The following is a 24,002-nucleotide window of genomic DNA, read 5'->3' as shown; positions in this document are numbered from 1 at the left end:
ACGAATAATTTCATTCTTTACCGTACCGATTAACAATATATGTCCCGTCAAAAACGCAAATGACCCACTACAGTAACAATTACATATTTATATATGATATATTTCTCTTACTTTATAGTTTCGGTATGAAATCTTGTCGAGATGTGTGTTTTACAGTGGTAATTATGACTACATCATTGATACTTAATAGGATATACCCGATTCTAGTGGTTCTGTTATACATATTATCGTAAATTAATCAAGTCCGACCTTCGGTGTTTATATAGGAATGACGATTAGAAAAAGAATTACAAACAACAACAATATCGGTATCAGAATTCAATACATCACAGTCATATATCGTGTAACAAACTATAATGCTGTAAATTAACAAGAGTAATGTGTATCGAATGTTACAAGATACTTAAAATATCATGCTAATTTGTTAATAAGCGAATAGAATGTATGATAATACTAGTCTTTTGCTATAATGTACTCGTTTATAGCAATATATGTTGCGTACTTTGATTTGTTTACGGGTGGCCTATTTTAGGAACAAAAGCACTTAATAATGAGACAAGTGTTTGCGTCTAATAAACTATTGTTGATAATTTTATGACACAATGGTTTTTGTCTGTGTCATTGTAGAATTGGTCTTCTTACAATGGTTTATTTTATATAAACCATTGTGTGAATAACACAACGGTTTCGCGCTCATAAGCCGTTATCTGAAAGCCGTTACAACAATACGTTCCCGAGTAAACGGTTGTATGAATGTTAATGGATTTTTCATCCAAATTACACCAAGTACTTTAAATATTTTCAATTTTTTTATATTTTCCTAATTATTTTTATTTTTATTTATATAATATAAGTTGTTTTATATCTGTATATTTTCAGATTCTAGCATCTAATGATTTTTCCACTATTTTTCTTAATTAAAAATAAAATAAAATAATGTAAATAAAATAAAATAATATAAAACCCCCACTTCCCACTCATTTCACAGTCTCTCTCATTTTCACTTCCCACTCATTTCTCCCCCCTTTTTCAAACCCTCGTTTCAAACCCCCATTTTCTTTCAAATGCCCATTTCTCACTCACTCTAGGTACTCTCTCCTCTCCTCTGTCGCACACACTCTCCTCTCTCTCTCTCTCTCTCTCTCTCTCTCTCTATGTCGCGCGCACACACACACACACACTCTCTCTCTCTTTCTCTCTCTCTCTCTCTCTCTCTCTCTCTCTCTTCGTAGCTCATTTTGATTTTTGTTTAACATCTATGAATGTGTTTTAGATTTTTGTTTTCGTCTTCTCCATAGCCCTTTTGTTTACAACTGGTGTATGGGTTATGCTTGTGATTATGTGGGATATGAGTTTTAGGGTTGCATGTCATTTGTTTATGTTTAATTGGTTTTACAGTATGCTCAAACTGTTGGTAATTGGGGTTTTTAGGTCTTATTTGTTTGTGGGTGCGCTTTGCTTGTTTTTATGAGTCTCTAATGTATGTGGGTTATGAGTTTTTAAGGGTTTGGCTTAATTTTTTAGTAATTAGGGTATTTAGAGTGTTTATATGTGTTATGTGAAACGATTTTTAAGTCTTATTTGTTTGTGGGTGTGCTTTCCTTGTTTTAATGAGTCTCTAATGTTTGTGGGTTATGAGTTTTTAAGGGTCTTGCTTAAATTTTTGGTAACTGGAGTATTTAGAGTGTTTATGTGTGTTATGTGAAATGATTTTAGGTCTGATTTGTTTGTGGGTGTGCTTTCCTTGTTTTAAAGAGTCTCTAATGTTTGTGGGTTATGAGTTTTTAAGGGTCTTGCTTAAATTTTTGGTAACTGGAGTATTTAGAGTGTTTATGTGTGTTATGTGAAATGATTTTAGGTCTGATTTGTTTGTGGGTGTGCTATCCTTGTTTTAACGAGTCTCTAATGTTTGTGAGTTATGAGTTTTGAAGGGTCTTGCTTAATTTTTTGGTAACTGGGGTATTTAGAGTGTTTATGCGTGTTATGTGAAACAATATAAGGTAGTTCTTTGCTTAATTTGTTTTTGGGAGTGCTTTGCTTTTGTTAATTTGCAACAGAGGTTGTGTGTTATGTGTGTTGGTTATTTGTTTAAGTTAATGTATAGTTTATTTTGTTAACTTAGGTCTTATTAATATATTTTTGGTTATATCTTGTAGAAATTAATCATGGCACCTTCAAAGAAAGCAACAAAGACAAAATCAGCTCCTAATACCACTGCCGCCAACCTTTTAAAGGCATTAAAAAGAAACAATTCAGTGGAGACGGGAGGGGTAAACAAAAAGGCGAAGAAGAAGCTGGTGCTGCAGCCTTCACCTCAAGATTCCTCCCCACAGTCTATAAAGAAAAAGGCAATTTCTACCAACCTACAACAGGAACTGAATAAGAAGAGGAAACGGGTGGAAGAACCGGTGGCTAGTAAAGAAGGAATTAAGCTTTTAAAACGGGGCGCAGTTACGATGCATAGGATTATTAGGAGAAAGATGCTGGGAGTCAAAAAAACCGTGAGTTTCAACGCAAAGGGCGAGCCATACGGTACTGTTGCCACAGAGATGCAGTCTTACATTGGGGTTCTTGCGAGAACTAAGGCCCCTATTTGGTACGAAAATTGGAAACGAGTTCCAAAAGAAAGAAAAAACAAAATCTGGGATTGTGTTCAGGTAAAACCGATTCCATGACACTTTTTGTTTCAAATATCACTAATTTCTATTCACGTTGAACACTAACTAACTTATTGAACATGCTTATGATTGTAGATGGCATTTGATGTGCCATTAACAGCAAGGAGGATGGTGTTAAAATCTGCTTGCCAGAAGTGGAGGGAGTTCAAGAGCCGTTTAACAACGGCTTATATTCTTCCTTTTCGTGAACAACCTGAGTTGCTTGCACATCCACCGGCAGACTATACATTTATTGAGAAGGCACATTGTGACATTTTTGTTGCTGATCGTTTATCTAAAGATTTTCTAGTGAGTTCCAAAATCTTTTTTGATTACAAATCGATGCATACTTTGTGGTGTGTGCTAATATATATGTTTGATATTCTTTTGTAGGAAATACACAATAAGCAGAAATCAAGAAGGAGTTTGAATGTATATGGTCACTACATGTCTCGGAAAGGTTATGCCAACCTGGAACAAGAAATTGTAAGTATCAATAGCGTCATTTTTTTCCCACTTGACATTGTTTAATTATGTTCTGAAATTAATTTGTTAAACCTCCTCATACATGCAGTCTGGTGGTGATCCAGAAATTGAGATAGACCGGTCAAGCACATGGCTTCGTGCACGGTGCGATAAAGCTGGAAATTATAAGACAGATAAAATTAAGACCATTGCTGAAGATATTGTAAGGGCTGTTAATCATAAATTTGTTATAACTGTATTATTTTTGTGTTATGTATATTTATGATAATTATGTTAAATTGTGTTTAGTTTAAAGTGTTATTCTTGTGTTCAAATATGGCTTATAAATGGTGATTTGAATCTTTATTATGTAACTTCACTCCCATATTATGGTAAAACTTGTTTGGTTTTGTTTTGATTTTTTTTTGGTTATGGTCATCGAATTCCATGGATTTCAAAGTGTGTTTGTTTAATATAGGTGAAGATGAAGCAGAAAGTTCATGAAGGGGATGTGATAGAGTTAGGCATAGATGATGTGTTGACCAAAGTTCTTGGGAATCCTGAGCACCGCGGACGGGTCCGTGGTCAAGGGAGTTATGTCAAACAATCTGTCTACTTCAATCTTCCCAGACAAAAGAGAAAAAGCCGAACAATTGAAGAGAAGATACAGGAAGGTATTCAAAAGTTTATGAGTGAAGAGACTGATAGGATTATTCGAGATAGAGATGCATTTTGGGCTGCAGAAATGGCCAAGCTCAAAGAAGCTTTAGTTGGAAAGAAATTGTGTTTTGATGGGAGTCCAAATATTGGATCACAACAAGGAAGTTGTTCTAAAGGCGTACTTGATAATGTGGAGTTGGATTTAGCAGCGAGAAAGAAATTGGATCTCAATGAAGATCTTGGTTCTGCTGAAGGGAAAGATTCGGAAAAAGATGAGTTTGGTTTTAAAGATGATGTTGAAGGGAAGAAAAATATTGAAGAAACAGATGGTTTTCAAGGGAAGAGAAATGGTGAACAGAAGGGAGCTGAGGTAGTAGTTGTGGATGACCCTATGGACACTGCATTGAAAAATGAGTGTCCTTCTCTATGGGAATTGTCTATTGAAACGCCCAACAATGTTGTTGCACATGCAACAGTTGACATGGATTGTACTATTCTTCATGGAAAGCCAATTGGAAAAGATAATGCACGAGTCTCCATTACTCATGTAATTCAAGGAGCTGCTCAGATCCCGTTTCCAATTGAAGATGAGATCACCACTGTTGAACAAGCTGTTGGGACATTTATTGCGTGGCCGAGAAACCACTTACGGGAAGTGAAGGTAACAAGTGATGATCTGGTGAAATCTAGAACTGTGAAGGTACTTGTACACACCCCATCTTTTCTTTGTCATTTATCTTGTTAAGTATTACACTAAAAATATAGGTGAAATAATATAAGATAATTGTTGTATATGCCTGTCATATGTACCAAGGTACTTAGTTTTCATTTTATTTATTTTGATTTACATGGCTATCCATTATTAAGAAAATCTGTAATATAATAAGATAGATTATTAACATGTTATTTGGACTAATTATGTGGATACTTAGATTTGTTATTAATATTAAGTTATATAATTCTCAAATCACTTAGCTGGTCTATTTTAGTTTTGTCTTCTAATTTTGTTTTTAATTTTTATTTACAGGGAGGCAAGAAAAATGGCGCAAGGAAAATGAAGAAGATGAATGACTTGGTCTCGGAACCAGAGTATGCGGTTACCATGGGCCCTGACTTTCCTGCTGATTTGAAGAAATTATGGCTTTGGGCAAGCGATTCTTTGAAAGATGGTCGCTCACACACTTTTCAGTTATCCGAAGAAGCTTTTGGATCGAAGGATAGGAAGCGTTTGTTTCAATCAGATATGAAAGCTTTGTGCTTTGGAGGTGAAATTTCAGGAGGGGTCATTTGCATGTTTATCAAGTAAGTGCCAAATTTGAAAATTTTCCTATACTTTTATATTAGTTCCTCGATGCAATTTATACTTTTTGGTGATGGTTGTTTACTTCTTTTTATGCAGTGTTCTCCAAGATAATTTGAGAAAACACAAAATAACAGACATGATCACTTTTGTTAATCCGGCCAAGATTGGCGCCATTGGTTGTGGTACTCCGGCAGAGAGGTCACGTGCCCTGTCTCTTCGATTCAAAAATGCCAAGCCAGGCCAAGTTTTTCTTTTGCCATATCACCACACGTAAGTACATGTCTTTTTTCTTTTTTAACGTGATTATTAATCAATACCACTTCGGTCAATTACTTAAAAATAATAAATAAAAGTTGAAGGATGACTTGGTTTTTTCTTGTAGGAACCACTGGGCACTTACTGTGGTTAATCCAGATGCACAAATGGTTTACCATATGGACCCGTTAAAGAGACGAATCGCAAATGAAGAATGGACCGAAGTGGTTAACAAGTGAGTACAAAAACTCTATGTTAATTTATGAATCAACTAAGGAAAAATGTATTTATGCTCTTTCATTTTATTTTGTTGTAGTGGCATCAAAATTTACAAGGAGGACCTGAAGAGGTTTGTTAAGAAGAAAATAAATTGGGAGAATTTAGCGGTATAAATATTCTCAAACTTGAAGTCTTATTAATTTCTGGGACTTTTATAAGCATTTTATGTGATAATTTTTTTTTGTAGGGAGTTCCTGCCCAGACTGGGACCACTGATTGTGGTCTTTTTCTAATGCATTATATGAAGGAAATCTGTCTCGACAAGGAACTGAAGTTTGCAACAAAGGTATAAAAAGTACAATTTCCAGTTCTGTGTTAGTATGCTTGTGTTTTGTGCATAACTTTTGTCATCATTTTTCATTGCTCGCCTGCACTAATAATTTCTATTATTTCAGTGGGCGCGGAGGACCAACATTGTTTGTGATACCGATGACCTCAATGAAATGAAGTGTACGTGGGCGAAGTATTTCATGAGGCAGCATGCTAGTTAAGCCGCTTACATGACTGGTTTATTTTAGGATGCACATATATATATATTTTGGGAGTTGTCGTTGACTTAGATTGTTGTTCTTGTTGCATGCAATCAGACTTGTCTCTCTTTTTTGGATATGTGCATCCAAAAATATATTAACATTGGCCAGTCAGGAGTTGTTTATTTTCATGTAAAAATTTTTTGTTGGATGGAATTGTTGGTTCTTGGGTGAATATTGGTTGGTGAATATTATTACTTGGTGGATATATAGGTTGGTAGTTGTTGGTTGGTATTTTGTTTGTACTGGTTGGTTTGTTGGTAATGAAAACTTCTGTTTTTCAATTTTTGGCATTATTAATTATATTGTCTAGGCTAGCATATTTGAATCATGGAAAACCATTGTGTGTTGTACTTTTACGTAATGGAACATGTAAAGGGCCATTGTTACAAGTCACATAATACAATGGTCACTCTGATAAAACCATTGTCTATGACATTTTCAGCTAATGAGACATGTCAATAACCATTGTTATAAACAACATTATACAATAGCCACTGTGATAAAAAGTATTGTCTCACAAAAACTTAAAAAATTACTCTTTTTTATTAAACCATTGTCCAAACAAATGACTTACAAGAGTAATGAAACAAAAACAATTGTTCATATTTTTAAGAGACAACAAAGTAGATGAAGAAAACAGTTGTCCCAAACCAGACAAATGACACAATATTAAGAACAAAAGCGTTGTCTAAGACCTATACATATAAGTAAATAGTACTCACAAACCATTGTCTAAAGCACAATCACTCGAGAATCTCAAAATAAAAACTGTTGTAGAAAATGTTTCACACAATTGTTCCAACATAGAAAGTATTGTTATATGGAGGCTTACACAAGTGGTCATTCCTCCTAGACCATTGTACAAGATAGCAAAACACGAGCCCTAATGACAGAACAATACTTGTCTAAAGCAATATCACTCGAGAATCTCAAAACAAAAACTGTTGTAGAAAAGGATTCACACAATAGTTCTAGTATAAAAAGTATTGTGATATGGGCCCTTACACAAGTGGCCACTTCTGTCGGACCATTGTACAAGAAAGCAACACACGAGCTGTAGTAACAGAACTAAACTTGTCTGATACTCTTATCAACAACTGGGTAAACCCGTGAACTGTTGTGGATACTCTTAATAACAACACGAATTGAAAACAAGTCTGTTGTTGTTAATGGTTTACAACAACACCTTGTAAAATGATTCCGTTGTCGTTCAACGGTTTAACACAACACGCAGTTAAACATAAACTGATGTGTTTCTTCATCTCACACAACGGTCGGTACCGTTGTCTGAGGCGCGTATCAGACGGCATCGCAATAGACCACGGTTTTTCTTGGTATCAAACAACGGGCAAAAACGCTTGTCTGATTCAGTTTTCCTTGTAGTGCTCATGCATGACTTCTAGTTCCAACCAATTATATATGTTTAAAACATAGAGCTAGATACATTTATATATTTATAAAATAAAGTTTCATAGATTATTTCAATTTTTTTCTTCTACATAAAAATTCGTCTCCTACATCCCATTTTAGATAAGATTTTACAAAGAAAATGACTCCAAATTAGTTCATCTTTTTCTTTTAACGATTGATAATTAGCCCTTATATTTGTCATTTCCAATGTAAAATATCTTTATGTTAATATAATTATTATGAGTAGATTAGAAAAACTTTATAAGCATTTAAAATTTCTAAAGTTTTTATAAAAGGCTCATTTAAATTATGACAGAGACGAGACACCAATGCTAAATTTTTATTTCCTACGAATGCTGAAAGGTTGAGAAATAAGAAACTTAACATGTCCGATGAAAAAAAATTTAAATAAGTAGAACGAATTAACGCCATCTTGTATTTATTTGTTGGACTTCGACGCTAAAACAAATCATCTTCTTACGGTCAAGATGGACTATCAAAATTAACTTTAATTTTGAAAGATTTTTTCCAACAAATTTCTGTTGAAAATATTAATTTCGACAGTTTAATTTTATTTTACGGCATTCTGTCAAATTTAGTTTTTGTCATAATTATTTTGTTAAAATTAGTATTTTCTAGTGGTGATTTACACTCTATCATCTAACAATTTTTCTCTTTATTATTTATTTATTTTCTAAAATACTTTAATAATAACACTTCTAAGATAGTATGGAGTTTGGGTTTTCATACTTATAAACATCGACTATCAAGATATATATAATATAATGTTAGTGCAATTATATATTTCACTATTTTACTTCAAATATTCTACAATTAAATTTTAATGATTTAAAATCTTGTTAAATATGCACAATCTTTTGTTGCAAGATTTTATGGTTGGACCGATGTTGTATGTGTTGCGTATTCTATGTGCAAAGCTAGTATTTTCAAAGTCTCCTCCACTAATATTATAAATTATTGTTCTCGGTTAAAGAAACATGATTTGCATGACCTGATACCTGAGAAAATCTGGTTGTAGTAAAAACGATTAAATTGTCGTGGAAAGTTATTGCAGGACCCTTGGCAAATTTCTTTCGCGTGGGAGATGAATAATATATAATAGCTAGTCATCAGTAATGGTAAGCACCAGATATACAATGGTATATAAATAGAGACATGAGTCAATAGAGCTAAGATATTAGGTTGAACAATGGCCTCATATTCTTCGGCAAGATACATTTATTCTATCATAATGATCACCATCATACTGCAGTCCGTTTTAAGTCATGCAGGTTCGTATTTTTATTTTCTTTTAATTCATCAGTCTTAAAATACTAATATATATTGCCATATATGACATTCTGAAGCCGAATAAATAATTCTTGTTTCTTAGAGAATTAATGAAGTTGTGAATTCAAAACATGATCCGGTGTTTGGCTGGGCTTAATAAACCCAGCTTCTCGGCATTTAGTCATAAGCAGATTATTCGTATCGTTTGTGTAAAAAAAACTAGAAACACTTATAAGAGGTTGAAAATACTACTTTTGTTTCACGTCTTCTACTTATTTTTCCAAACACTTTAATAATTTATATGTCTTAGCCTACTTCTCATATCTACTCCACTTTTTTATTTTAAGCAAAAACTCGCTTTTTTTTAAACTCACGCAAATGACCCCATGATTGTTAACCCAGTTCTGTTCGTTTTACATATGCAGATGAAAATAGACAAGTATTAATAACTGATCAGGCCTCATCTGTCAAATTCGATTCATTGTATGTTGCTGCCAGAAGTAGAACCCCGTATTTCTCTCATCCACCTCTGATTGATTCTGCAAAAGCGGACAAAGATCCTCCTTCTTCACCTCAGCCTAACCGTGGACCTAGGTTTAACCTAGCACCGGGTAAAAATGTGAAAATCGATCTAGGATAGGATCTGTTAAAATATACTCTTATTTAATATAAAATCATTCTGATGTAACTAGTCGTTTAATTTGTTTCCCATATGGTTTAACCGTAGATCTAGGATCTGGTATCTACCTTCTGATTCAAGTAGCTAAAGTTTGTATAACTAAGACCATCTCCAATCACAATTTTATAAATAAAGCAATTTCATCTTCATGTTTCACCTTTTGATTTTATATCTTGATTCCATCTCCAATCATTACTTCATTTTATAAATGAAGAACTTTTGTTTTATATGCATAGTACAACTTCATATCTAGAGTATTATAGTATATGATTTTATATATAAAGATAAAGTAATGGATGCATGATTGGAGATTGATTACTCCATTTATAAAGTTGAAAGTGAAAAAAATATAAAGTTTAAAGTCATGATTGGAGATGCCCTAATTAACTGCAATCGAGAGGCAACTAAAGTTAAACAAGTTCAAATTGGCTCATTTTTTCGATGAGATTATAATAATTTTCGGTGGCATCTAATCCTCCACTTGGTTATTGTATATAAGGATTATATGGACAAAAACGATGGCAAGCTAGATTATGAAAATATAAGCTATAGATTATACTTCCAAATTTAGCCATTTTCTATGATGAAAATATTTGTAAATTATAATTATTATTGACCACAGTGATTAATCAAGAAAGTAGAAATTAATGAGTAGAAAGAAGCTGAGAGGAGGAAACTTACCTAATTAATTAATTAGAAAAAAATGTACTAGTCTTTAATTACTGGATGGTCAAAGGAAAAAGAAATGAGTAGCATGCCTGCCGGTTTGATCTAAATTCTTTTATTAATCTTTTCGGTCATGTAATTTATTACTCATGATCTACTAGTTGTCAGAGCGCGCGCTGAAGAATCTACAATAGCAATATAATAATATACGATACAAGAACTTTGAAAACCATAGTGCTTCTTGCTCTAATTTGTCCAAAATCACAGTTTCTTCTTTACGTCAATCTGTTCTGATGCTATCATACCTATATATATATATATATATATATATATATATATATATATATATAGGCTCATGATATGATCAAATAGAAACCAATCTTAAAATAAAAACTAGAAACCAATACAAGTTAGTGATATTCTCAGTACAATTTAGTGATATTCTCTTTAGAATTTAGTGATATGCGTTGCAGGAATTAGTGAAAACTTAATCTTCAGATATGTTCCAGCTTAGAACTTCAAATCTGTTCATGTTTTCGATTCAGATGGTGGTAATAGTGGTGGAGATGGTGGAGGTGAAGGTGGAGATGGAGGAAGGATGATTGTAGCGGATGTTTGGGCGGCTTGAAGTGGGGGATTGGAGCGTTGCCGGAATAGTGGCGGTTCTGCGTTTGAAGTTGAGTCGAGGTGGAGAAAGAAGTATGAACGGGGTTGAAGTAGGTTGAAGCATCGATTAAGATGAGGTTGGTGAAGATGGAGGTGTGGAGGTTGTGTTGTTAGAGAAATAATAGAGGTGGAGGTGGTGGTTATGGAGGGGGCGGGCGGCATAGAGGTGGTAGTGGTTATGAAGGAGGCGACGACGGAGGTGGTGGTAGTGAAGGTGGGGTTGGTGAAGATGGAGGTGGGTTTGGTGAAGATGGAGATGGAGGTGGAGATGGGGTTGTTTAAAAATTTAGTGGTATTTGTTTTAGGATTTAGTGATATTTGAGCTTGGTTTTTAGTTTCTAGGATAAGGAGGTTTCTATTGGAGTAAAACTCTCTCTCTCTCTATATATATATATATATATATATATATATATATATATATATATATATATATATATATATAAGGGTTTGTTTAGTGTGTGCCCATGGGCACATGCTAAGCACAAACATTTATAAAATTGAAGGGTTTTGATTGGTGTGGTTGTTGTAACTGCAGGGGGTCCACCATTATTAAAGAAAGTAAGCCAATAGAAACCATCCAATTTCATAAAATTTGATGCTTAGTGTGTGCCCATGGAAAAACCGTATATATAAAGCTTACTATAATCCCTCACAATCAGGGCATTCACGGGAATTGCAATCAGGGCAGTCCCGGGATCTGAAGCCAGGTCGAGGTAGGGGAGGGGCTCTCTTTCTGTCCTGCTTGAGGAAAATCTGAAGCTGCTGGCTTCCCGTATGTTAATAATTTTCTGTTTTCATCTGCAATATATGTAACACCTACTTAACTTACCTTAACAACAAGCAATCACGGTAATTACATTCAAATCAAATATTTCGAAACTCAGCTAAATTTGATTGCACTACCAGAAAATTCGAATTAAATATAGTAAATTTTACATTAAATAGGTTTTAAAGACACGAACCTTCATGATTTGATGAAATCAAAGATAAGATGGAGATGATTATCAGGATGGAATAAACAATTCTCGCGCAAGAGGAGGAAGCCATGTTCAGGTTTCTCAATAGGCCCTATCTTGTTTCTTTTGTAGCACAAAGTTCTCGTACTTTCTTTTTCTTTGGGTATAATGGGACATTTGTTTATGAGATTTTGTTAGTAAAGCAAATCGTCTTCTTTGTTACAATGTATTATTCATTCGATTCTACGATCTCCTATTCGCTGGTCTGACTCTGATATGACTCTGATAAGTGGTACCAACGCATTTCTGTAAAAGAGTTGCATTAACAACAGGAAAAGGAGTGCCCGCCAATTACTTAAAAGTGTTATCATTTTTAATTAAAAGTATGGTTGTTTTTATATAAAAGCGACCGCAAAGAGTTTGTAGCTTATAGGAGGATCGTTTCTATTTATTTTGGTGGCTTTTATACAAAATTTATAATTTGGTGGTTGTTTGTGTTAATATTAAATTTCTTTATATCATTCAAATTTTTGGCCACATTTTGAATTTTCCGCACTTATAAAATAAATTCTACCAATGTTGGTGGAATTTGAAAAGCGACCATACCGACTCCGACCGTTTTTGTATTAACATATTTCAGTTCCTCGGCAGGAATTTTCCCCCTATATATGCTCAGAAAAAAAAATACGATGAGGGAAAATTATTAGTTGCTTTTGTAGTGCTTTTGGCCAATTTTATTGTAGTGTTTATATATCAATTTTTATACAAACAATTGGACCATCCATAAAAATATTTTCTGCCTCGGTCAAGATTCATGGCTAATATTTTTTTTCAAATGAATCAAACAAAATTAGAGCAGCAGTTATTTTGTATGTTGTAGGTTTTGAGGTATAATATATGCACATTCAAAATTTCTTTAATTCAATCTGAAAAGTCTTAAATAAATCATATCTTAAAATGTTCTATCAGTGTCGATTCAGCCGATCGCCTAAACAGATGACCGACTATAAGCAGTACGCATTCGACATATATGAACTTTTTATTCTTATAACTATTTTCTACGTCCCTATTTTCTAGGGGGCAGAGGATCGGAGGAATGGCGGGGTTTAAGCGGAGTAGGGCTTATGGGAGCCCGAAGAAGCCGCCGGAGACTCGTTTCCAAATTTCCAGGATCTGCAAATTTGGTTAAATATTTATCAGTTTCGAAATCCCAAGTTCAGATCCTAACATTTTCTGCCGTACATCTGAATTTGGTAACATATAAAAATGTAAAAATATTGAAACGAGGAAAGAAAAGTGGAGAAGGGCGAAACCTGCTTGAGCTAGAATCAATTGCATGATGATGACGACGACGAGGACGGCATGAATACATCTGGACAAAGTGGAGGAAGCCATAGGTTTCACTTTCACCGTATTAGGGTTTGTCTTATTTTCTACCAAGGGTTTACAGTTAATATCTTAAATTTCATTTGGTTCAGGTGACTATTTGTATGCGTCTAATATGAGGTTTGAAAACTAAGGAAACAAGTGGAGAATAACCTAAATGAAGACACTGCATGTATGAACGGTGTGAACTTGTTGAACTCTTAGGTCAGTAAAGTAAAAAAGCTCACTTTTGACTGTGTAAATTTTTTCAACTTTCAGGGTAGAAGAACGAATGCTAAAGGAATCGTGGTGATATCTTTTAGATTATATCTCAATAAAATATATCATCACAATTTCGCGGTGCAGGAGAGGGAGTAATTATTTTTTGTTGAATATCTTGGTAACACAAAAGGGAAATTACTTTAACGTTCGAGTATTGAATATTGCAACATGTACGTTATTTCAAACTATAAAAATTTTGTTGTACAGTGAGCTTTACATGAAATGGTGTTATATCTTATTTCAGTTTTTATTAATTTTGTGCCACATTTCACTTTCAAATTAAAATTAAATGAATTTTTGTCATTATTAATTTCTTAAAATCTTCATGTACGACTGTTTTTCAAGGATCATTAATATTCACGGATTTGATATTAAAGTAGCTAGGGTATTCCTTCTGTGAAAAGTTCAAGAAGTTTTTGAAGTAGACATAATAATGATTTTATTCTTTGCTACTCATATGTCCTATACAATTATATATAATATTTTCTAAGTGTTCGATACTCATTTTAAGGTGAATATACATAATTTATTTTTAATTTATTTCATTCTTTTATTAAAATTTAAACATTGGAGTTTTATTTAAAAAAAACAAAAAATAATTTATGAAACTATAATCACTACAAAAAAACAGGACAAAACCGACCGCCAAAAACGGTCGGTTAAAAGAATAAACGGTCGGTTTAAACACTAAAACCGACCGGAGAAGCTGGTCGGTTGTAACCTGGTCGGTTATCAGCTATTGGTCGGGTTTAAAGACGAAAACCGACCGGAATGTCGGTCGGTTTTGCTTATTTAAGAAAGTCGCTACCTGGGCCCTGTAGCAATGCCATCTGGAGCCACGTGGACGCCACAGCCACGTGTAAACTAAAACCGACCGGAGTCGGTCGGTTTTTCATGTTTGACCAAAATATGGTCAATCGATATAAGAATAATATAACCGACCGTATGTGGTCGGTTATAATCTGTTGACCAAAAAAGTCAAATTTGTTGGGGGAACTAAAACCGACCGTCGGTGGTCGGTTAAAATATCTTGACCAAAAAGTCAAAGTTGCTGCAGCTCACTAAAACCGACCGGGGGTGGTCGGTTATAAACGTTTGACCAGAAAAGTCAAACTGAAAACAATGACCTTATAACCGACCGCGTTCGGTCGGTTTCCCATAACCGACCGACAGGACATGGTCGGTTAACGACCAGAACGCTTGCAGGGATTAAAACCGACCGTGTATAACCGACCGATCAGCCAAAGATAACCGACCGAGAAGTAAGCAATCGGTCGGTTTTCTGGCTTTTTTGAATGGTAACCATGGTCGGTTATGTATACGTCGGTCGGTTTTGTCTGTGAATTGAATGGTAAGGACGGTCGGTTTTGTCTTAAGTCGGTCGGTTTTCTGGGTTTTCTATCAAAAAAAAAATAATCCTGCTGTTTCTATATACTGCCATACCTGCTACCAACAATCAACAATATCCAAAATACATAAACCATAACACCATATATAACAACAAAATGTACCATAACTACAATCCCAAACATCAAACTTATAATTGTCTACAAGGGCAAAACACAAGCATTAACCAAATTCCAAATCCAACTTAAACACAATATTCAAAACACAAATATTCAAAAGCCAAACTAATCTAATGTAACATCTGAATCGGAAGCAGCTCCATCCGCAGCGGCAGTAGCACCCGCTCCGGAAGCAGCACTAGCATCCGCTCCCGAAGCAGCACTAGCATCCGCTCCCGAAGCAGCACTAGCATTGGCACCCGCATCAGCACCAGCTTCGGGTCCCCCGCGTTCCTCCTCCGACAGCTCCTCTGGATCAGTATAATCCTTCTCCGCTGCGAGTCTGCGTTCCTTTTCCTAATTGCACATATAATAGACAATGACAACCAATAAGAAAATAAGCATACTCGATCAATACAAGTAGATAACAAATATGAATTCGTACCTCTTCAACCTTCCTTTCCATTTTGAGGAGTATATCCTCGACCATCGACCCCACAATGTGTACCATCTCCCCACCAATCATAGAATTCCATTGAACCCTTGTACTTGGATCGGCAGCTGGATCGGAGGCCTCTAGTGCGGTTTTTGCAAAATTCGCGATCTCTTCTTCAGACATTTGTCGCTGAAATTGAAGGGGGTTCGCACGGACCTCATTGAGCACATTGCGCACGACCGAGAGGTACACATTGTCGGGAATGACGGCTTCTTGTCTCTGACCGGAAGATCCACCGGCTTCGCCTCTTGTTGAATCCCTGTAACGTGAGGCAAGAGTCGGAATAAGTTGACTAGCACGAGCCTCGGGGAATCCAACAAGGTAGTCCTTCTTAGGCTTTTTGCCTTCGGGAACTCCGGTTGCTGACAACCACCATTCCAAGGGCTCGTCTCTATCCCCTGTTTGTGTAACCGACACCGGCCTGCTTTCTAGAATAGAAGCATATCGTGTCTACAGAGAAATGTGCATCAATCAGTACATTAAACAACTTAAAAAGTAAAATGGACATTGAAACTTTAAAAAAAACCACAAGACAATCATTTAATTACCGCTATGGCCATTGCAGCAGGCGTGGTATACACGGGGTGCTCGGGATCACTTCCAACCCTTGTATGCGTCCGGTTCCATACTTCAAGGCGAGTTGGATTCTTTCCACGTTCCTTCCTTTTCATTTCCTTCCAAAAACAATTTAAATCATCAATATAATATATATGTGAATTAAATCTTAAAAGTGAAATTAAGGTGTGTATGATAATAGATATTTATATATACCTCCTTCACTTTATTAAAAGACCGGGCACCGGCACTATGCAACCGCTCGACGTTCTTGCGGTTCGTAGATCCAACGGATGACCTATGCAAGTGCCCCTCATTCTTTTCCCAATAATTTAATAAATCCTTCCAAAAAAGTTCAGACCAATATCCAGGTCTTAAACTCAATTTTGATATTCCGCTTTCCTTTGATTTTTGCTCAATATTTGTCTTGAGCTCATTCAACGTCCTCTTTATTGTGTTCTTGATATGCTTCTCAATTATATTTTTTGCTTCGGACCGGCTTTGTCCCTTTTGTTGCTTGAAATATAACTACAATTATAATAAAATCAAGATAAATTACATACATATGGTTAGACTATTTACACATAATACAAATAAATAAAAAAGCATGCATACAAATCACGATGTGAGCATAAGAAGAGTAGCTTACATTAAATTCCTCGACTACGTGTTTTAGCCATTCACCATCATGTTCAACAATGTCGGTGAACGTGTAATGTCCAACGGGCCACCTTTCACGAACAATAGCAAGCAAAGTCTTCTTTGCTTGATCATCTTCAATACTACCAAAATGTGAAAAGAGATTATATGTACATATATATGTATGTCAACAAAATTTAAACAAGTGCAAGATACATATATATATATATACAGATAGATAGATATACATATATATATATATATATAAGTTACTACAAGTAGACTTACTGTCCTCCTGAAATATTGATACGGATTGGTTTCGGAGGGACTTTTCCAAACAAACCGGCTGAATGGGATCGTGGCCTCCTAATTACCCTTCGTCTTGGAACTTCCTCTTCATTCGGATTCTCCCCGCCTTCATCCGAATCAGTTGGCTCATCACGTATAGCCAAGGTGCTAGACTTTCCTTTACCCTTCCGAGTGGAAGTTGTCTCCTTGGCTTTCCCTTTTCCCTTGCCTTTGGTTGTCTCCTTGGCCTTCCCCTTGCCCTTGCCTTTTCTTGCCATTAAGGCAATAATCATCACCACAAGGATGACAAACCACCACAAGGTGCCCTAATCAAACACCATAAACACCATTGGTTAGAATATGAATAAAAAAATAATCGACTTTAAATGGAAACTACAACCCCTTTATGAATCAAAATGCAAACCACAACCCCTTAATTATATCACATAAATTTCATTCACAACCAATTATGCAAGCCACAACACCTTATGAATCGACTCATTTTTGAACATATAAACGCCAAAATGAATGAAACCACAACCCCTTATAAATCAAAATGCCAAAATACAAACCACAACCCCTTAATTATATCACATAAATTTCATTCACAACCAATTATGCAAACCACAACACCTTAATTATATCAAAATGCCAAATGCAAACCACAACCCCTTAATACAAACACAAAACCAAATTCCAAGCCCTCCTTATGAATGTGAGTACAAACTAAAAATTACAAAAATATAAAAACAAATAAAAACAGAGATTTCCAAACTAACATATACAAATTAACATATACAAACCAAAACGGTCATATACAAACTAAAACTAACATATACAAACTAAAACTAAAACATATACAAACCAAAACTAACATACACAAACTAAAACCTATTGTTTTCATTCTCATGACATAACCGACGACAAGAACTTGCATGTATATTTCCAAACTAACATATACAAATTTTATATACATACAATGCATACATATAAAAGCTTGAAAACTAAACAATTAAATCAAACAAATTGAAGTTCAATAGAGCTCTATACTAACACAAATTTAAGCTCTATACTAACACAAATTAAAAGTTAGGAGAGGGTTTCGGATTCTACCATTGAAGAGGATTTTGGAGAGGGTTTCCGATTCTTGATTCTTGCCGCCATTGCACTTGATTCTTGCCTTGAAAGAGTTAGGAGAGGGTTTGATTCGAGTTTGGAGTTTGAAAGAGTTTGGAGAGGAAAGGGGTGCAGAGTACTGTCGTTCGTGTGAGAATAAAAGAGGAAAGGGGGGCTTTTTTTGTTTATATACTGACGCACCAAAACCGACCGGCAATCCGGTCGGTTTTGACCTGGAAATCTGTGCAGTACCATCAAACGACGTCGTTTGTGTCGCGCGGGTGTTTTAATTTTTCACGAAAAAATTCATTTTCCGCGTAATTTTTCAAGGTCGGTCGGTTTTACTGTATAGTCGGTCGGTTTTGTGTTTTTGGGAAAATATTTTATTAATTTAATATTTTGTTTATATAAAGTATTATTATAAAAACGTTATAAAAGTGTATTTCGATTCATCGAAATCATCTGAATTTTTGTGTCGACGTTGATGAGATTATTTTATTAACATCCGTACGGTTGGATCGTTTAAATAATAAAACATCAATTTTTGAATAATTAAGAGTGAACGAGATAATTCAAAATAAGACTTCTGGTATATGATTAGTCTTCTGTTTAGGGGATCCATACATATAAGAATATTTTTTAAAAGGTCTAAAAAATTAAAACATCTTAGTCAAGTTTATAATTAACATGTGTGACTTCGTAACGTGAAATTTAGTCGAACCGGGTTTTTTAAAAATATTTTCTTAATTTAAAATTTTATTTATGTATATTTTCACAATAAAAAGGTTATAAAGGTGTATTTCGATTCATCGAAATCATCTGAAATTTTGTCTCAACGTTGATGAGATTATTTTATTAACATCCGTACGGTTGGATCGTTTAAATAATAAAACATCTAATTTTTGAATAATTAAGAGTGAACGAGGTAATTCAAAATAAGACTTCTGGTATATGATTAGTCTTCTGTTTAGGGGATCCGTACATATAAAAATGTTTTTTGAATTGTCTAAAAATTTAAAACATCTTAGTCAAGTTTATAATTAACATGTGTGACTTCGTAACGTGAAAATTAGGCGAACCGGATTTTTTAAAAATATATAGGGAAAGTCGGTCGGTTATATTTGCAATCGGTCGGTTTTCTGCTTTACCGAATGGTAACCGTGGTCGGTTATATTTGCAATCGGTCGGTTTTCTGCTTTACCGAATGGTAACCGTGGTCGGTTATATAGCAGTTCGGTCGGTTTTCTGCGTATTGAATGGTAAAAGCGGTCGGTTATGTGACTAGTCGGTCGGTTTTCTGCGTATTTTAACAAAAAAAACAAGGTTTTGTTGTTTCCTTTCTCTGCCTTTACCTGCGACAAAACCAACAACCATCCAACAAACTAACAAATCAATAATCAATAATTTCATGAAACTAACAAATTAATAATCAATAATTCAACAACATCATAAAATATTCAATTATATTAATCAATTTCATCAAATCCATCATCATAATCATCCTCTTCTTCATCTTTGTCTTCTTCTTCTTCTTCTTCTTCTTCTTCTTCTTCTTCTTCTTCTTCTTCTTCTTCTTCATCATCATCCTCTTCTTCATCTTTGTCTTCTTCTTCTTGTTCATCTTCTTCATGTCGAACGAACGGTAAGGAACCATATTGTGCAAAATCAACAAATATAGAGAATGCACTAGTAGCATTTGATCTATCTTCTTGATAAGCTTCTTCAATATCATTTGATATTTTGATAGATTCGCTTATCGGACGACTTTTAGACTTGACGACCGTAAAATATTTGCCATGTGGATTCAATACACTGGGAGCATAGTAAACCTGGGAAGCTTGACTAGCCAAAATAAAAATCTCATCCGACTTCAATCTTGAAGTAATATCCACGGTCACGACCCTATTTTTATCAATCACAACACCATTTCCGACACTATCAAACCATATACATTTGAATAAATATACATAATTTCCTCCTCGATAAATAAGCTTGACAATTTCCTCCAATTGTCCATAATAATCACTATTGTTATCATGTGAAGTGCCCTTAACAATGACACCGGAACCGGAAGATGTTCTCGTACAAAATTTGTATCCATTGACTTTACAAGTCTCAAATGTCATTACCCGCATAGCCGGTCCCTCAAACAAATATTGAAGAAGAGGTCGGTTTACATCATTTCGTCCAACCTAAAAATATTAAAATTATATTGATGAAATATATTCAAATTTCAAAAGAAATTGAAAAAACAATATATACCTTTTTCAATAACCAATCTTTAAATCGGGTCTTTATGTAACAATCTAATTGTTGAGGTGTTGTCTCCGGACGTTGACTCATAACACGATCTGTAAACCGCCTGAAATAAATTATAATAAATAAATTAAAATAAATTATCAATAAATTATAATAAATTAAAATGAATTTAAATAAATTTAAATAAACCTAAAAAATTATAAATGATACCTTAGATAAGGTTGAATTTCTGGAGAGTTTAGAAGTACATATTCTTCTGCTAACTTTCGCTCTTTATCGGTCAAATAACGACTTCCCTCTTTACCAAGACATTCAATTGGATATTCAAAAACTTCTAATTTTTCGGAGCCATCACCATCAAAACGAGCTTCATTGCGACGTATTTTATTATGAATTGAGTCCGTGGCAAAGTAGAAGGAACAAAAATTAAGAATCTCCTCTTCCATATAACGTTCGGCAATTGAACCCTCGACTCGCGCTTTATTACCAACCTTTTGTTTAAATTTCCCTAATAACCGTTCAATTGGATACATCCAATGCCAATAAGCGGGTCCCGCTAGTCTAATTTCTTCTGCTAAATGTATTACCAAATGCTCCATCGAATCAAACCAAGTCTGAGGAAAAATTGTTTCCAATAAACACAAAGCTCTAATAACCGATTTCGTCATTAGATCCAAGTCGGATCTCGTAATCACAGATGAACATAATTCTTGAAAAAAATTGGAAATCATTGTCAAGGCATCCACAATTGGTCCCGGTAGAAGCTCGCGAATTGATAGAGGCAACAATTTTTGAAGGAAAATATGACAATCATGCGATTTAAATCCAAAAAACTTACACTCCTTAGCATTGCAACAACGAGATATATTTGAGACATAACCGTCTGGAAGTTTCAACGACTCAATCCACTGACATAGAAGTTTGAGTTGTTTTCTACTAAGAGAGTACGGAGCTTTTGGTTTTTTGCCATTTTCATCAATCCACAAATGAGGCAACACACCGAAGTGTTTGCAATCCGACCTTGCCTTGTGGTGATCTTTTGACTTCTTGCCCCCAACAATGGTAAAAAATATGTTCTCAAACACATTTTTTTCGGTATGCATGATATCAATGGAATGTCGCAAACTATGTGAAGACCAATAAGGGAGATCATAGAACATCGGGGCATGAGTCCAATGATGCTCAACCCCATATCCATCACTTCTTTTCTTTTTGTTAGTCTTTCCGGGTGGTGGAAAGTCTATGCTATCAATCCAAGTTTTAACTTCCTCCCCGGATAAGCGTCCACGCCACAACCTTTTTTCCGAATGGTCAAACAAGCTACTCTTCTTACGCAATGGATCATTAGGTTCAAGAAAAATTCGGTTAGTGCCATGAAAAGAACATTTCCCAGAATGTTTTAACTGAAACCCCTGCACACTTCCCAAACACACTGGACATGCAAGCTTTCCTTTCCCCGACCAACCACTTACCATACTCATGGCAGGAAAATCACTGATTGTCCACATAAGAGCCGCTCTCATGGTAAAATTTTGTTTTAGAGATTGGTCATATGTTTGCACTCCGGTATACCATAATGTCTTCAATTCATCAATGAGAGGTCTAAGATATATATTAATATTTTTCCCAATACTCTCCGGACCCGGTATAATATCCGTCAAAAACATATACGGTCTCTTCATACACATGGACGGCGGAAGATTATACACAACAATTACCACGGGCCATACACTATATGTTTGTTACCCGTATTCCCAACGGGTTGAAACCATCGGTCGCAAAACCAAGTCTTACATTACGAATTTCTTGAGCAAATGATGGATATCGGAGGTCAAAATTCTTCCATTCGTCTCCATCCGCAGGGTGAGAATTTCTTTTTCATTGACCTCTCGATTTTTGTAATACCTCATGTGGTTGGATGTATGTGCCGACATATATAAGCGTTGCAGTCGGGGAATCAAAGGAAAATGTCTTAAAATCTTTCTCGGAATTTTCTTACCATTTTTCCTTGATTTATCCAAATATCGATTACAACTACATATATCACACACAATTTTATCTTTGTCATCTCCATAAAATAGCATACAATCATTCTCGCACACATCAATTTTTTCATATTCCACCCTTAAACTTTTCATAACCTTTTTCATCTCATAATAAGACTCGGGTAATGTGTGCTTTTTGGTAACACGTCCATAATGATCTTAATCAAACTGTTGAAGGCTTTGTCACTACAATTAGACGCATTTTTGAACTCCAACAATTTTGCGGTAAAACTTAATCTTGTAAATTTTGTGCAACCGGGATAAATAGGAGCACCATTTTCAACAATCGCCTTATAAAATTCTTTAGCACTATCATTAGGAGCTTCTTCAACATTAGTAGTACCCGTGGTATCATAAAATTCATGATTCGAACCGGCAAAATCATGTAACATGGAGTTGATATCAACATGATCATCTACTACCCTACGACATTCTCGCGTTTCACATGATTTTCGCTTTTTATTTTTTTGCGAAACCTCTCCGTGCGAAGTCCATACCGTATAACTCTCCATCATACCCTCGGATATCAAATGAAACCGAACATCATCTACCCCTAACCAATTCAAATTTTTACAAGCTTGCAAGGACATTTCATCATACCTCCCGCCATTTTCAAGCTTGCAAAATTCAAAAATTCCTCTACACCTTCCCTATATTCTAAATTAAGAGTAATTTTATCTCGTTGCAACCGGTTACTAATCCAACTTCGATCAAGATTGTCATCTACATAAATATATATACACACCACGCACGTATGTATTAACATAACATAAAACATATACACATTACAAATTATCCAAGAAATTTATATAAACAACATTCATACAAATTATTCTCAACAAAATAAATAAAAATCACAATGTGATCATAATTAAGAAGAGTAGCTTACTTTGTTTTTGATAATTGATTCCTTCCTTTCTTGTTCTTCTTTTTCTTCTTCTCCTTCTTTTTCTTCTTCTCCTTCTTCTTCTTTTGATATTTGATAATTTCCAAGCTTTGTTGTATAATGAAAGTGGAGAGTAGTTTTTAACTTTTTAGCTCACACAAAACCGACCGACTATCAAAAATAAACGGTCGGTTATGTCTATTTAAACAAAACGATGTCGTATCACTGCTAAAACGCACCTACCCGCCGTTTTTAAATAATAAAATATACAATGGGGGTCAAAACCGACCACGGGTGGTCGGTTATGTTGCAAATAAACGAACGTCCGTTTCTGGTCGGTTAACGAGCAGAACGCTACTTTCCCAGCATTTAAAACCGACCATATTAACCGACCGCCAAAAGCGACCACCAATTCGGTCGGTTTATTTTGCACAAACGACGTCGTCTTAGCACTTAGCCAAAATAAATCAAGAAATAAAATAAAATATACTGATATACTTTTTTTTCAATTTTAAATATACTAAATTTTGTTTATAATATATAGGTAAAGTGTGAATGTGCATATTCTTGGGTGATAGTGTTTTTTTTGTTTAACTAATGAATTATTTTAAAATTTCATACTCCATATAGTGAGAATTTGTGTTTAGAAATTATTAAATACGGTTCGAGATTTTATTAATATGTAATATTTTATTATTATTGTAGTTTAATTTTAAATATAATGAAATTCAAGGGCGGAAAAAATCA

The 24,002-nt window shown here is 34.8% G+C and overlaps 3 protein-coding genes and 1 long non-coding RNA gene across 5 annotated transcripts; 1 reads left to right on the top strand and 3 right to left on the bottom strand.

Moving 5' to 3' along the window:
* Positions 1 to 2,126: 2,126 nt before the first annotated feature.
* On the top strand, positions 2,127 to 6,305 carry LOC108207217 (uncharacterized). The gene is made up of 11 exons (XM_017377680.2): positions 2,127 to 2,657; positions 2,754 to 2,966; positions 3,051 to 3,143; positions 3,232 to 3,345; positions 3,601 to 4,482; positions 4,810 to 5,084; positions 5,182 to 5,355; positions 5,468 to 5,575; positions 5,657 to 5,726; positions 5,807 to 5,905; positions 6,015 to 6,305. Exons 1-11 carry the CDS (start codon positions 2,166 to 2,168, stop codon positions 6,108 to 6,110), a joined length of 2,616 nt encoding a protein of 871 aa, XP_017233169.2. The 5' UTR covers positions 2,127 to 2,165; the 3' UTR covers positions 6,111 to 6,305.
* Positions 6,306 to 8,945: 2,640 nt separating this feature from the next.
* LOC135151340 (uncharacterized) lies at positions 8,946 to 11,983 on the bottom strand. Of its 2 annotated transcripts, none has more exons than XR_010290156.1 (3): positions 11,826 to 11,983; positions 11,517 to 11,661; positions 8,946 to 9,453 (listed from the first exon to the last, which is right to left on the bottom strand). It is a non-coding gene; the product is annotated as an uncharacterized LOC135151340 (long non-coding RNA). The 2 variants fall into 2 exon arrangements; XR_010290155.1 differs by having other exon boundaries at positions 8,947 to 9,453; positions 11,504 to 11,661.
* A 3,012-nt stretch (positions 11,984 to 14,995) lies between these two features.
* On the bottom strand, positions 14,996 to 17,253 carry LOC108214049 (uncharacterized). The gene is made up of 6 exons (XM_017385822.2): positions 16,950 to 17,253; positions 16,672 to 16,804; positions 16,239 to 16,550; positions 16,016 to 16,141; positions 15,417 to 15,917; positions 14,996 to 15,328 (listed from the first exon to the last, which is right to left on the bottom strand). The coding sequence occupies exons 1-6, from the start codon at positions 17,240 to 17,242 to the stop codon at positions 15,098 to 15,100; spliced, it is 1,596 nt and encodes a 531-aa protein (XP_017241311.2). The 5' UTR covers positions 17,243 to 17,253; the 3' UTR covers positions 14,996 to 15,097.
* A 1,290-nt stretch (positions 17,254 to 18,543) lies between these two features.
* On the bottom strand, positions 18,544 to 22,047 carry LOC135151339 (uncharacterized). Its single transcript, XM_064089640.1, has 3 exons — positions 20,535 to 22,047; positions 20,328 to 20,427; positions 18,544 to 20,257 (listed from the first exon to the last, which is right to left on the bottom strand). The coding sequence occupies exons 1-3, from the start codon at positions 22,010 to 22,012 to the stop codon at positions 19,532 to 19,534; spliced, it is 2,304 nt and encodes a 767-aa protein (XP_063945710.1). The 5' UTR covers positions 22,013 to 22,047; the 3' UTR covers positions 18,544 to 19,531.
* Positions 22,048 to 24,002: the final 1,955 nt, after the last annotated feature.

The sequence above is a fragment of the Daucus carota genome, chromosome 3 (assembly GCF_001625215.2).
Source record: "Daucus carota subsp. sativus chromosome 3, DH1 v3.0, whole genome shotgun sequence".
NCBI lineage: Eukaryota > Viridiplantae > Streptophyta > Magnoliopsida > Apiales > Apiaceae > Daucus > Daucus carota.
The sequence above is the reverse complement of the archived record's forward strand: the minus strand, read 5'-3'. Positions and strand labels throughout refer to the sequence as shown.

Excerpts from the sequence above, each read along its gene's own strand:
- LOC135151339 (XM_064089640.1), bottom strand. The coding sequence starts at position 22,012 with ATGTGTATGAAGAGACCGTATATGTTTTTGACGGATATTATACCGGGT. Across the intron at positions 20,428-20,534 it reads GAAATTCAACCTTATCTAAG|GCGGTTTACAGATCGTGTTA; the intron begins GTATCATTTATA and ends AATTTATTTCAG. Across the intron at positions 20,258-20,327 it reads AAGATTGGTTATTGAAAAAG|GTTGGACGAAATGATGTAAA; the intron begins GTATATATTGTT and ends TAATATTTTTAG.
- LOC108207217 (XM_017377680.2), top strand. The coding sequence starts at position 2,166 with ATGGCACCTTCAAAGAAAGCAACAAAGACAAAATCAGCTCCTAATACC. Across the intron at positions 2,658-2,753 it reads AAATCTGGGATTGTGTTCAG|ATGGCATTTGATGTGCCATT; the intron begins GTAAAACCGATT and ends TTATGATTGTAG. Across the intron at positions 5,727-5,806 it reads TAAATTGGGAGAATTTAGCG|GGAGTTCCTGCCCAGACTGG; the intron begins GTATAAATATTC and ends TTTTTTTTGTAG.
- LOC108214049 (XM_017385822.2), bottom strand. The coding sequence starts at position 17,242 with ATGATTATTGCCTTAATGGCAAGAAAAGGCAAGGGCAAGGGGAAGGCC. Across the intron at positions 16,551-16,671 it reads ACGTAGTCGAGGAATTTAAT|TTATATTTCAAGCAACAAAA; the intron begins GTAAGCTACTCT and ends TTATAATTGTAG. Across the intron at positions 15,918-16,015 it reads CTGCTGCAATGGCCATAGCG|ACACGATATGCTTCTATTCT; the intron begins GTAATTAAATGA and ends ATTTCTCTGTAG.